General features: G+C 44.8%; 1 protein-coding gene across 1 annotated transcript in view; it reads right to left on the bottom strand.

Annotated features, from left to right (window-relative positions):
* PHF21A (PHD finger protein 21A) overlaps positions 1–14,594 on the bottom strand; it is a gene marked incomplete in the record, with an annotated part of 290,156 nt that overhangs the window by 35,393 nt on the left and 240,169 nt on the right. Inside the window, 2 exon segments of the mRNA XM_034769562.1 lie at positions 1,113–1,199; positions 4,030–4,281. Of these exon segments, the coding sequence (XP_034625453.1) occupies positions 1,113–1,199; positions 4,030–4,281 (339 nt within the window).

The raw sequence follows: 14,594 nt of genomic DNA, 5'->3' as shown, positions 1-14,594 counted from the left end.
GACAACAGATGTCCATGCAATATTTGCAGGAGCAACTTAGGCAACCGGTTTTGAAAGTATGTTTCAAAAGCTTTACACAGCTTTCAATGTTGCAGCACTTTTTACATTGGCCAAGAGATCTAATATCTAAACAGCTGACCCAAGAGCTAAAACAAAGTCTTCAGAGATGTTGAATAAGTCACCATGGCTTGTGTTAACTCCATGCATTACGCAGATACATTGTGCAACCTTTTACACCGTGAAACTAGTCCTGCTAGACTATGAACAGCAAACTGCCCCCTCACTGAAAATATCAAAGCCTCTACTGGTAAATACAGCCATATTGCCACTTGCTCTTTTCTTTCTCTGATGCTATGGTAAAGCATAATATTTGAGAAGACATCCATAGGTACGAAGCTAGGAAACAGCTCTACAAAATTCAGGTCGAAAATATTTTCTGGTCCTGTACCATCGTTATCTTTGGCTATACCTGGCATAGTCCCAATTATACAAATATCTCATAGTTACAGAAAACGCAAGTAGAAACAAAATCCACTAGGTCATCTAATCTATCTCCCTACCAATAAAAGATTGTTTCCCATCATACATTTTCTGGTATCTTGTCCATTTTACCTTTAATATCTCAAAATACAGGGTGTAGCCTTCATTTATGTCTGGAAACTATGTCACAGATTAACAGAATTTACTGTCCCAATGTCTTGTTCTGATAATCAGCCTAAAGTTTTCCTTTCTTAATTTCATCCCGGTACTCCCAGTTATACCCCCTTGCTCCTTGTCTAAGAAGCTTCATAAAAAAAATGTGAAGAAGCAACCAGTGTCTTTTCTAAAAACAGTGCAAAGTAAAACAATTTAAAGCTGTATTGCTCAGCTGCAAATGGTATAAAGAATGGAAGCTGCAGAAAAGACTTCAGCTATTTCTCTTCTCCTGCTCTTGAATACTGAGCAGTGATGATTGAAGAGCTTTTGCAGCCTTCGGTGACAGACTGATTCTGCTCCTACACTTTCAGTAGTTTCATTTCACACATCTTGAAGGTAAGAAATGAAAAGAAAACATCCCTTATTTACTTTATGGCCAACTTCCCTCCTATCTTTCTTGTTCTTGGTACACTCACCTGTGGAAGAAAATTTGGACGAGGAGTGAGTCTGGGAGGAGGGATGAACTGTGGCACTTTGATGGGCTGAGGTGTAGCCTGAACCTGCTATACAAACATTAGAGAGAGTTCAACAAGAGGAAAATAGCTTTGAAGTCATTCATCAAAACCAAGCACACTGACAGTATTTTCAGTCCTGATGCTCCTCAGTTTAGGCTGCTTTCCCCCACTGTAAATACATTCTCACAGCAACAGTTTCTGTATTAGAACTACATTAAAGAAAGAGCTGGCCTTACATTTTGGTTCCTGCACATCCTGTATTGCAAATTGAAGCTAACCATCCTTTTGTTTAATCTAAATGTACATAATACTAGGCTCTGCCATCTAAAACAATTTCCTTTGAAGGTAATGAACTTTCACATTTGTTTTACAAGTCAAAACTGCCTTCACAAAAGATAGAAAGTAAAACCAGATTTGGCTGCCCCGCCAGATAGACCTTCACATGGTAAAAGCACTTCTGTCTTCTCATGTGGAATGATATGCAGAAGAATAAAGCAGTGTCTCTAGTAGTTAGAACAACTTCTGGGAGCCAGAACCCATCTTCTATTTCTAGCATTGTAGATGACCCAGTACATGACTCTGAATTCATAACTTTGGCTTGAATTTTCAAAAGTGGCTTTTAATTTTGATTATCCAGCTTGCCACACCTTGGCCCTGATTTTTAGAGGGGCTAAGCTAAGCACTCCCAACTCTAACTGAAATCAGTGGAAGCTACTGTGGCCCAACACCTCTGAAAAGTAGATCCTAGTTGTCTTCAATGGAGCACTCAAAATTGAGACACACACAACTTCAGTGTACACTTGAAAATGTTAGCTTTCCCTTTCTGTAGCTCTGTTCAACAATGTAAAATAGCAATATTAACACTTCACCAGCGTGCTGTTAAGGTTTAATTAATATGTGGGAAAATGTTTTGAGATCCTTGATAGAAACACTATAGAAACACATATAATTAGTAAAGCTGTGAGTCTTTCATGGAGATCATGGAAGGACATCCATGACTTTCGCAGTGGCTGGTGCAGCTGACCACAGGAGTGCCCGAGCAGCTGGGATGGCCCCGGGGCCAGCCACGTTGGCTGCTGTTCCGGCGGCTGTTAATGCAGTCCCAGGCAGCTGGTCCTGGGCGCTGCCCCAGAGCAGCAGTCTGGGAGCAGCAGCAGCACCCTGGGCCGCGCCCCCCCAGCAGCAGTAAATAAATTAATGGAGATATCCCATCTCCTAGAACTGGAAGGGATCAAGAAAGGTCATTGAGTCCAGCCCCCTGCCTTCACTAGCAGGAACAAGTACTGATTTTGCCCCAGATCCCCAAGTGGCCCCCTCAAGGACTGAACTCACAACCCTGGGTTTATCAGGCCAATGCTCAAACCACTGAGCTATCCCTCCCCCCACTCCAGGCCACCCTGGAGCAACTGAGCCCTGAGCAACAGCAGCGGCAGGGCCCCAAGCCACTCCCCCGCCCGGAGGTGCGGCGGCAGGACCCTGGGCCGCCATCTCACCCGAAGCAGCAGTGGCAGGGCCATGGGCCATCCCCTGCCCGGAGCAGCAGCGGCGCGCTCAGGGCCGCACTTCGCACCCCCAGGAGCAGCAGTGACTGCCAGAGCACCTCCTGCCCCCAGAGCAGCAGCGTCCTCTGGAGCGCCCTCCCTCCCCCAGCACCTAAGATTTAGTTAGGAGTATTTTTAGTAAAAGTCATGGACAGGTCACTGGCAGTGACTTTTTGTTTATTGCCCGTGACCTATCCATGACTTTTACTAAAAATACCCGTGACTAAATTGTAGCTTTAGTCATTAGTGATTATTAAAAGAAGGGTCAACTCTGTGGACCAGGGTAAGTTATTCAGCAAGGACTGAACCTGAGCAGAGATTTATCAGTCCTTCTGGGAGATAACCACATCATTGGGGATGGTGGAAAAAGACTCCACTTAAAGAGATTTCTCCACCCCAAATACAACTATTTGGCTCATTCAGAAGCAAAACACTGACTATTTACATCCATCAAAGCTATATTCTTTTATAAAGGAAAATTTATGATATAAATTGGCCTCACTGTTGATAAAGCCCTGGATCAGCCTATCCACAAAGTAAAACTTCCCTGTAATGGCTCTGTTCAATTGCCTAGTCTCAGAAACCCAAATGCCCAATTCCACAGTTGCTATTGTTTATGTTTTTAAACAAAATTCTGTGCAGCTGATCAGTTACGCAGCAGCTGCTAGGCACTCTCTGAAAGCCTGATATAATCAAAAGTGAGACACTTTCCATAATATGGGCTTATGATGGCTGGATCCTGGTAAGAGGATGTGGTAAATGAAGACTTGATAGGATGGGAGGTGTATCCTAACCCTATGTAGATTTAGTGAGCAAAGAAAACAAGAGACGTTTGACACATTAGATAAGATGAGGATCTATACCAACCAAATAAATAAAGTCCACAAGGCCTCCAAAACCAGAACTACAGAACAACATTTTAGCACAACAGAGCTCTGCAGATCAGGTAGGACAAACTTCATACTAGTAACAGTATTTGTCCACAGACCCCGCGTCTAGGGCAAGCTTTACACAGAAAGTGACTACAACAATGACTTAATTCAATAAAAATATTAACATACATAAATAATAAATATTTTCCCCTCAGGCTCTCAAAGCATTACAACTAATTAAGCCTCACAATATCAGTGAAGTACTGCGTGTCCCTATGTGTAAGAGTTCATTTTTCCTTCTGTGGGGCAAAACCAGCCTGTTTATAAGTAGTATTTTAAGTAGTCCTCCTTTGTAAATACACACAGCTCCACAGGTGCACACAGTCCCACATTCTCTCTCTCTCTCTCTCTCACACACACACACACACACTCTCTCTCTCTCTCTCTCTCTTTCTTCTGGCTTACCAAAGTAACTGTGTTTTTTGCCACTATTTGGACTGCCTCTGCTCCTGGACCAGTAACCTTATTTGTCGTCTGGAGGTTGACTGGTGTATTCTGTGCATCGGTGCTGAGGACCGCTTTCTGACTGTTGATTGCAGTAACCATGGCAATGGTAGGTCTTTGACCCACAACAGAGGCAGGCATGGTTGCAGTTGCTGCTTTCAAGACGAGAGGTAGTGTCTTAGTGGTGATCATAGAAGCTGTAGTTACAGATTTCTAAGGGAAACAGAAAACACAGCTTAAGAGTCTGGAACATTACATATTGGACAGGATGTTGCTTATACTTGAGCTCAGTCAGTCAGAAATGATAGGTAAAAATGGGAGGGAAAAAACCAGCATTGATTCTGTCCGCTTCTATATACACACACTTTACCCTATGCCTGCAAAAACTGGAGAAATGGAAAAAATCCCTCATCTGAGAAAGCCCTGAGATAAATCTTTACTAAAACTTGCAATCATACAGAAAGTATTGTGAACAATGCATATATAGTATGCATATGCAATGGGAAAACACATTGTGAGATTAATCAGGTGTTTGTAGAGGTATAACACTTCTCATACATCTTTGAGCTTTGTATTATTCCACATGCATATTGTCACGAGTGTCAGTTTCAATCCCTTAAATGTGAAAATTTATAAAGCACATTTAGCAAAGAAACAGTCCCAGCATCTCTCTCATCAGCTGAGATCCAAACCTTTAGAGGAAAGTTTTCTATTTTTCAGATAATTTAGTTATCCAAAATGATCATTTTATTAGAGGAAGGAGGAGGAAACATTTTAACATGGACATATTTAAGGACAAAGCTAGATCTCAATTTTGGATATCCATTTTTTATTTTTAGTTTTATGTACAGTAATTTAGCTATCTGGACTCTTCCCTTCCCTGAGAAGAGCAGGAGGCCAACTAACTAACTGCGGCTACAGATGGAAACTAGAAAAATAATAAGCTTGGTGGAAAAATCCTCCATCACTATTTCTGTTACAAGGAAACACCTGTGGGAGGGAGCCAGTTTTTATTTTCAGCTTCAAGCTGAATGCATCTTGGCATTTTAAGTGTTGACTTTTAGTTTGTCCAACAGGCAGTAAGCAATTAAATTTCACTTGTTCATACCGGAATTTTCCTTGTCCTAGGTTGCTGGACAATGGGATTTCTCTTGGTCTGACCTGAAGACAGCGATTTTGGAGCCTCTAGTCCCAGCACACATATGAAATGCCTAATTCTACTACAGCTGCAAATATCAGTTCCCAGGATTTATATGTTAAGGCACAGATTTTTAAATATATTTAGGTATTGCTGTGCTTAGAGCTGCAATGCCTAACTGGTTTAAGAACCTAAATCTCATTTTCAAAAGTGATTTAGGCACCTTATCTAAATCCCATTGACGTTAAATAGGAGTTTGTCTCCCAAGTGCCTAAATCCCATTTGAAAATGAGATTTAGGCTCCTAAATCAGTTAGGCATTGCAACACTGAACAAAGCAATGCCTAAGCACCTTTAAAAATCTGGGCCAAAGAGACTACACCTGCAATATTTTCCTTTAAATTTTACTTCTATTGAAATATTTGTTAAGGAGAGATGGGAAAGGAGAAATAATCATGCAGAAGAGAACAAGGCAACTATTTCCAGATTAAATGACGCCAGATTAAAATATACATTTAAAAAAAATGAAGATAAATGGCAGCTAAAAGAACTGGTGAATGAACTTGCTTTCTTTTTCATCAGATCAACTATACTGATGTCAGAGCAACTTTCCAGACTTTTTGATGGAATGATCAAATGTTCCCAGTACAAAATGAGAACCATGGCCTGCATTTCTCTGATGCAAGTGCTACTATGCCCTAGAACAGAAGAAATGTTGGGCCAGGTATCAGGTGATACTTTTTTCTGGCGCTAACATGCCTGCTTTGTGTTGGCTTATTTTAATCTCACCATTCTTTCCCCTCCTTAAAAAACAAATCCATGTGTAATTTCAATTGTTTTCCCAGGTAACTTTTTCAGTAGGTTTATTATATTATTCGGGAATTTATTTTGCCTTAATTACCAGTATTCTTCTAATTTCCTACTGTTTAGACTATATCCTCTAGTTTTTGAACCCCTCACGTGTCTATTTGCACTAGCAGTGAATTTGACCCTTTCTAAGTTTTATCAACCCCATTCATAACTTTGTCTTCTGTATCACAAGAATAAGAATAACTCCCTTAACCTTTCTCTATATCTTCTATTCATGAGTTTCTTTATTGACCTCTGCTGCACTCTCTCCAGGACAAGCAACCTCCTTCCTGTTGTGCAGTGGCATTGAACAAAGTGTTCAAGTGAGATATAACAGTAAGAGGATCATTTTCATGAATACTACATTCACCCACATACATTTTAAAGAAAAATGTAATCAATCATGTTATACAAGACATGACTATCAAGGGATTCTAGTGAGATCATACATAACGAAAGCAAACCTCTAATCAGCAGAGTCCAGATAATGAATTTCCCTCTGTCATGTTGCTGCATGTTAATTATTTTTTGGAAGCTAAAGATGGAATATTTCTATATGAAATGTTTTCAGTTTATGTATTAATACTGATGTAACATCAGCAATAAGACCATACAATTTCATATCCATAATAATGTGACTTTTAAAAAACAGGTTTGCTGCTTTAGGAAGATTTTTACAAATCATATGATAATGGATTATAGTAAAATGTTACTATTAGGGCAGTATATTTACTTCTAATTAGGTTGTCTCTAGTCCTAACTTGAATTGCACTTGAACTTGCACCTAAAAAATTAATTCTGTTGAAGTGCCTTGGAAGATATATTAGTTACAAAACTGGACATCAGGAAACTTTAAAAAGAGGCAAATATTTTACTTTCCCTAGTAGGTAAAGAGGCTTTTCTCTTCAAGGAGAAAAGGCACGTTTTGTTAGTCAGTAGAAATGGGGCAGAGTGTGAATGGTAGCGAGCAGAGGTTCTCCAGATTTATATCAGTGTAACTGAGATTAGAATAGTTTTTAGGATGCAACACTATTCATTCATTCTGTTCCAATGGAAGTGTCCCTTGCCCTTCAGCTTATTGATGTTGTCCAAGTGCCACTGTTCTTATTCATAGACTCAGACCAAAAGGGACCATTATGATCAACAGCCTGACCTTCTGTGCAACAAAGACCACAGAACTTCCCCAAGATAATTCCTAGAGCAGAGCTTTTAGAAAAAACATCCAATCTTGATTTTAAAATGGCCAATGATGGTGCATTCACTACAACCCTTAGTAAATTGTTCCAGTGGTTAATTACCCTCGCTGCTAAAAATATACACCTTATTTCTAGTCTGAATTTGTCTAGCTTCAACTTCCAGCCATTGTATCATGTTAGATCTTTCTCTGCTATCTTGAAGAGCCCAAATATTTGTTCCCCATGTAGGGTACTTAAGGACTGTGATCAAGACACCCCTTAACTTTCTTTGTTAAACTAAATAGATTGAGCTCCTTGAATCTATCACTGTAAGGCAGGTTTTCTAATCCTTCAACCATTCGCCTGGCTCTTCTCTGAACCCTCTCCAATTTATCAACATCCCTCTTGAATTCTGGACACCAGAACTGGACACAGTATTCCAGCAGTGGTCACACCAATGCAAAATACAGAGGTAAAATAATGTCTCAGCTCCTACTTGAGATTCACCATGACAGATATGACAGTATCCTCCAATAACCTGGGAAACCCTTATGGAATTAAGTTAAACCTTATTGAATTACGTTTGGGGTCCATTCTATTGAAAAAGCAAATGTTTGAGTACTACTGTGGGATTGTATGAAATTTCTTTATGAGGAAGGAGGATTAATGCAATCTCTGGAAGACATTCGGAACGTCAAATGACTTTTTGGGGCAATACATAGGAAGTGGATTTCCTAGGAAATTCTTGTGGGGGGGTAAGGTAAATGCAAATGATACACTTAAAATCCATCCTTTGAAGCTATGGCCTGGGGAGAGAAACCAACTGTCTACTGATTACCTGCTCCTGGAAACTCCAGTTCAAAGATCTCCAAACTGAATAAAGGAGGGACTAAACTCTTCATGAGTGTGTTAGTTCTGAATGGAGCATGTAATGAACTTGTGACCAAAAGAGAGACCCATTTGGGCAGTCTGAAGGACTCACCTGCCAGCCCCATGTTGGGGGAATCCCTGGTAAGTTTATTAGCATTTTTGGAGGTTATTTTATTGTTTTTGTAAATACTTTTACCCTAAGAATAAATATGCTTGCATAGAAGGTGCTGTGTGGTAACTTATATCTGGAGCAATTACACTGTGTACCATCTCCAAGGAGAGAAGAGAGGCAGGCCTGCTTAGGCAGACTGTCTTTTGCTGGGAATAACAGTGAAGGCAGGGAACTCTTCAGCCTGGAAATACCCTGGTCGGAAGGGAGAAAGACATAAGTCTCCACCCAAGAGAGGCAATGGCTGGGGGTCTTGAAGCCTGAGACTGGGTGCCCTTGTTGGGCCACTAAAGGGAAATACAGGTGCTGTTGCCCTGGAGCGTGAGACTCCCATTTAGGTGTCCAAAGATCAAATTACATACTTTGGCCATAGTGTTGCACTGGGCACTCATGTTCAGCTGATTACCATAACCCCATATCTTTTTCAGAGTATGTGTCTGGCAGTTTTGTGGTAGTTTCACTAGAGGCTCTTTAACTTTGAACAAAAGCTTAACTTACACAACACAGGAGATGATCTGAAAGTTAATACACAAATGCAAAGCACGGAACACAGAGATTAGCAGAAGATTTCTTTTACAATCAAGTTTCCTGAATGAAAAGCACAAAGGCCAATCACATAGCAAACTGTGATCCACTGTTAGCCTGTAAATGTTTTGAGACACATTAATACATATTGTTCTCTCTACTCTCATTTAGGTTTTCTTTTTTGTTTAGCCTTTTTTAAATAGAATTTTATTGTTCAACACTCAATAAGAGAAACTGATTTTGTTCAACTGTTGTATTTCCTTTTTATTTTATGCTATGTCACAAATAATATAAATTAGCTAAACCTCATAAATAGAATTTTTTTAAAAAATGTAGGTCCAAAACAGCTAGATGAGTCAGCCTGATTAACTAGTTAGGATTCTATGCCCCAATCATTCCCCCACTGTTCCAAGGGAAAAGATTAACCCTTTTTAATAACCGGTCCAAAAAAACGGTTACCTACCTTTCGTAACTGTTGTTCTTTGAGATATGTTGCTCATGTCCTTCCATTCTAGGTGTGCGTGTACCCACGTGTACAGTCATTGGAAATTTTTGCCTTAGCAGTATCTGTAGGATCGGCAGTGGCACCCTCTGGAGTGCCACGCTCATGTGTCGGTATATTAGGCATCACCAACCCTACGCCCTCTCAGTTCCTTCTTTCCTGCAACTCCGACAGAGGAGTAGGAAGGTGGGGAATGGAATGGATATTAGCAACACATCTCGAAGAACAACAGTTACAAAAGGTAGGTAACCATGTTTTCTTCTTCGAGTGCTTGGTCATGTTCATTCCATTCTAGGTGACTCACAAGCAGTACCCCTGGAGGTGGGGTTGGAGTTCATAGTTGTGCGGCCTGCAACACTGCTCTACCAAAGCCTGCATTGTCTTGGGCCTGCTGGGTAAGCGTGTAATGAGATCAGGGCCGGCTCCAGGGTTTTGGCCGCCCCAAGCAGCCCCCCCAAAAAAAGCCGCGAGCGCGATCTGCGGTGGCAATTCAGCGGGAGGTCCTTTGCTCCGAGAGGGAGTGAGGGACCGTCCGCCGAATTGCCGCCAAATACCTGGATGTTCCGCCCCCCTCCGGAGTGGCTGCCCCAAGCACCTGCTTGCCAGGCTGGTGCCTGGAGCCGGCCCTGAATGAGATGTAAACGTGTGGATGGACGACCAACTAGCAGCCCTGCAGATATCCTGGATAGGCACCTGAGCTAGAAAAGCTGCCGAAGAAGCTTGTGCCCTGGTTGAGGGGGTGGTCAAAATTGCCAGAGGAGGCATTTTTGCCTGATCATAGCGTTTTGCCTTGTCCTTGTATAACACCGTACAGGGTGGTTCTGAGGCAAGCACCTTAATCTCAAAGATCCTGTGGGCAGATGTTATTGCAACCAAGAGTGCAACCTCCCAGGAGAAGAGGAGGGAACAGGAAGCCAGAGGCTTGAAGGGGGGGACCCAGGAGCCACCACAGAACAAGATTCAGGTTCCACAGAGGAATGGGGTCCCGGACGTGGGGTAGAAGCGCTCAAAGCCCTTGAGGAACCTGACCATGTCCTGAGCGAAAACCGACCTGCCCTGGAGCGGTGGATGGAAGGCTGAAATAGCAGCCAAGTGGACCTTAACAGATGAAAGAGACAGGCCTTGGAATTTGAGATACAGAAGGTAGTCCAGGATTAACTGCAGTGAGGCCCGCTCGGGCCAAATACCTTTACTCAAGGTTCAGCATGTGAACCGCTTCCATTTGGTCAGGTGGAGGGCTTTCTGCTGCCCAACAGGACCTGTTGGATACCGGCCGAACATCTTGCTCCTCTGCATTTAACCATGTAGCAGCCAAGATGTCAGGTACAGTGCTGCGAGGTTTGGGTGCAGATGACTGCCGTGGTTCTGGGACAGCAGGTCTGGTTGGAGCAGCAGCTGTAACCGGGCGGCCACCAAAAGGTCCAGCAGCGAGCAGAACCAGTGCTGGTGCAGCCAAGCCGGCGCTATGAGAATCACCTTTGCTTGATCTTCATGAGGACTCTATGGATTAACGGCACTGGAGTGAAGGCATACATGAAGGCCCCCGACCACGGGAGCAGAAAGGCATCTGACAGGGAACCTCTGTCGATCCCCCGAATTGAGCAGAAAATGTGGCACTTCCTGTTCTGCCTGGAAGAGAAAAAATCCACTGGAAAATGATGCTGATCACCTTCGGATGGAGTGACCATTCATGGCGAGACGAGAAGGTCCTGCTGAAGCAATCTGCCAACGCATTCCTGGCCCCAGGGAGGTGCGCAGCTAAGAGATGAATGGCATGCTGAACACAGAAGTTCCACAGCCTGAGAGCTTCTTGGCAAAGGACTGACGATTGGGCTCCACCTTGCTTTTCGATTTAGAACATTGTGGCAGTGTTGTCCGTCAGGATCTGAACCAACCTGCCCTTTATATGAGGCAAGAAAGCTTGGCAGGCCAAGCGAACTGCTCTGAGCTCTCTGACGTTTATGTGTAGGAAGCGACTGTTACTCAACCAACAACCTTGCGTGCTGAGATTTCCCAGGTGGGCTCCCCACCCCAGATCTGAGGCATCGTAGACTAGGGTAACCAACAGGGCCGGGGCCACAAAGGGGACTCCCTCCAACATTGACAGGGGATTCAAACACCATGTGAGTGACGACAGTATGTGGTCCAGAACCTTTACTACAAGGTCTATGTTGTGTCTGTTGGGGATATAGACCAACCACAGCCACGCCTGTAGAGGCCTGGGGCAAATCCATGCATGCTGGACCACGTAAGTACAGGCTGCCATGTGACCCAACAATCTCAGGCACGTGTGAATGGTGGTGAGAAGGTGGGCTCGCATACACGAGATAATGTCTGTCATGGCTCAGAATCGGGCTTCGGGGAGGAAGGCTCTAGACCAAGTGGAGTCGAGGACTGCTCCAATGAACTCTACGCGCTGCACTGGAACTAAAGTTGATTTTTTTCTCGTTTATTAACAGACCTAGATCGTGACAAGTGGAGTGAACCAGGTCAAGGTGCTGCTGCACCTGATCCCAGGATTGGCTTTTGATGAACCAGTCATTGAGGTACAGATAAATCTGAATACCCCAATGCCTCAGGTAAATGCCACTGATGGCATACACTTTGTAAACACTCTTGGGGCTGACAAGAGACCAAAGGGTAGTGCCAGGAATTGGAAATGGTGCTGGCTCAGCATAAAATAGAGGAACCATCTGTGTCCTTGAAAGATGGAGATATGGAAATATGCTTCCTTTAAGTTGAGGGCGACATACCAGACTCCCAGATCCAGGGAGGGAATAATGGAGGCCACGGAAACCATGCGGAACTTCAACTTTTTGAGATGCTTGTTGAGGTGTCGCAGGTCTAGGATGGGTCGCAGGCCCCCCTTTTGCTTTCAGGATTAGGAAATAATGGGAGTAGAACCCTTTTTCCCTCATTTCCCGAGGGACTTCCTCTACTGCCCCCATATTGAAGAGGTTGTCTACCTCCTGGGTGAGGAGTTGCTCATGAGAAGGGTCCTTGAAGAGGAATGGGGAAGGGGGGTGGGGAGGAGGGGAGGCTAAGAACTGTAGGATGTAGCCTGAGAATATTACATTGAGCACTCAACGGTCCGAGGTTATTCGCAACCAGGTTGACCAGAAGGGGCGCAGACAGTTGAGGGAAAAATAGGAGGGTGGATCTTGGAATATGACTGGGGTGTAATCCTTGAGCACACCCTCAGAATGCCTGTGTTTGGCTCCCATGGTGTCTTGAAGGACTGGGCTGAGCAAGCGAATGGGAGGACGAGGGGCATCATCATTTAAACCCCTTGTCTCTGTCCTTTCTCCTATAGGTGCCCTTCTGGGGAGGTCCCCAGGACCGAGGAGGAAGAGGAGGAGGAGAGAACTGCTTCCTAGCCTGCTGTGGAGCGTGAAGGCTGGCACGGGAGTCTTTAAGGTCATGTAGCCTTGTGTCCGTGAGCTCAGAGAAGAGCCTTGCTCCCTCATACGGGAGGTCCTGGAGAGTGGGCTGCATCTCCTGGGATAAACCCAAGGATTGCAGCCAAGAGCTGCGTCACATCACCACTGCAGAGGCAACAACCCTGGCCACCAAGTCCGCCTAATAAATCTTTCTGCCAAAAAGATCCAGTCTCTTGGCATCTTTATTCTTAGGCATGCTGCTCACCTGTCCCTGCCTGTCCCTCTTGTTGACTGTGGACACAACCAGAGACCCAGCAGCTGGGTGCGTACAGAGGTATTCAAACCCCTCTGTGGGGACATAATACTTCTTTTCCACCCTTTTGGAAGTGGGCAGAATGGAAGAGGTCTGCCACAACGCCTTAGCGATCTTGAGGACCCATGGGTGGACTGGCAGCACGATGTGGGCCTGGGTGGTGGAAGATATGACATTGAAAAGGTCATCAGATTGCTCCACCAACTCCTTAATTTCCAGGTTTAAGTTGTCAGCCACTCTCTTAAGGACAGCTTGGGGGGGAGACTATCAGTCTGGGAGGGCCCTGCCACTGCTTCATCTGGCGACGAAGACGACGAGAGCATCGCAGGTGGAGGGGTGGGTTCCCCTTTCCCTTCTGGGGACGGCTCCCTAGGCGTTGACGCCTGTTGTGCTGTCCCTGTGTTAGATTCTGCACTGTGCTTTGAACCCGGTGCTGGGAGTTGTTTGTCCAAGGCGGCCAGGGATGAGTGGTGGGAGTATGGAACCAGCATCATTGGTATGCCCCAAGGATTCCAACAAGGCCATTGAGCAGGCCACTGGCCCTGCTGCCATGCCGCCACCGTGGATGTCGTGCTGGTCTCTGGGGCCGACTGTGATCCATGCTTCCTTGACGAGGGATTGAATTCCGGCTCTGACTTGGACCAGTCCCCTTCCAGTGACCAAGGCGGGGCGCTGGAGGCCTGTCTGCTGACTGACCCTTGCAGGAGACCAATGCCTAGAGTGTGGGGATCAGTATCTGTCCATCAGGTGGTACCGGGATGGAGGAGACCAGTGCCGCGATGGTGAGCAGTCCCACACCGGTGGGGATCAATGCCTGGGAGATCATCTAGGTGATAGGGATCTGCGCCAGGGCGATCTCTGGTGAGAGGTTGGCCGATACTGAGAGTATGGAGATCAGTGCCTCGATTCTGGTGTTCCATGCCTGGTAGAAAGAGAGAGGGTGCTGGAGACCGAGGTTGTGGGGCTGGATCCTAAGTCAGGGGGATGCTTTTTGGGCACCGACGAGGGGGAACGGTGCTGGGCGGAGTGCTCCACACCAACACCAAAGTGCTGGAAGTGGAGTCCAACCGGGATTTCTCCGATGTCGGATGAAGTGCAGCCTCCATGAGGAGGGCTTTCAAGCGGATATCCCACTCCTTCTGGGTTTTGAGACAAAAGTTCTTGCAAATCCTGCACTTGTTCTTTATATAGGATTCTCCCATGCACTTCGAACAGCTGCTGTGGGGGTCACTAACAGGCATTGGTCTGTTGCATGATGAACACAGTTTGAAGCCTGGGGAACAGGGCATGCCCTACTCTGGGGCAAAGTCCCAGCCAGGACTCTAGCAACTAAACTAACATTTAACTTAATGGCTAACTAACTACCTAAGAACTATATACAAAGAATCATAGAATCATAGAATCATAGAATATCAGAGTTGGAAGGGACCTCAAGAGGTCATCTAGTCCAACCCCCTGCTCAAAGCAGGACCAATTCCCAGCTAAATCATCCCAGCCAGGGCTTTGTCAAGCCGGGCCTTAAAAACCTCCAAGGAAGGAGACTCCACCACCTCCCTAGGTAACGCATTCCAGTGTTTCACCACCCTCCTAGTGAAATAGTTTTTCC

The sequence above is a fragment of the Trachemys scripta genome, chromosome 4 (assembly GCF_013100865.1).
Source record: "Trachemys scripta elegans isolate TJP31775 chromosome 4, CAS_Tse_1.0, whole genome shotgun sequence".
NCBI lineage: Eukaryota > Metazoa > Chordata > Testudines > Emydidae > Trachemys > Trachemys scripta.
This window is presented reverse-complemented; position numbering and strand designations above follow the sequence as displayed.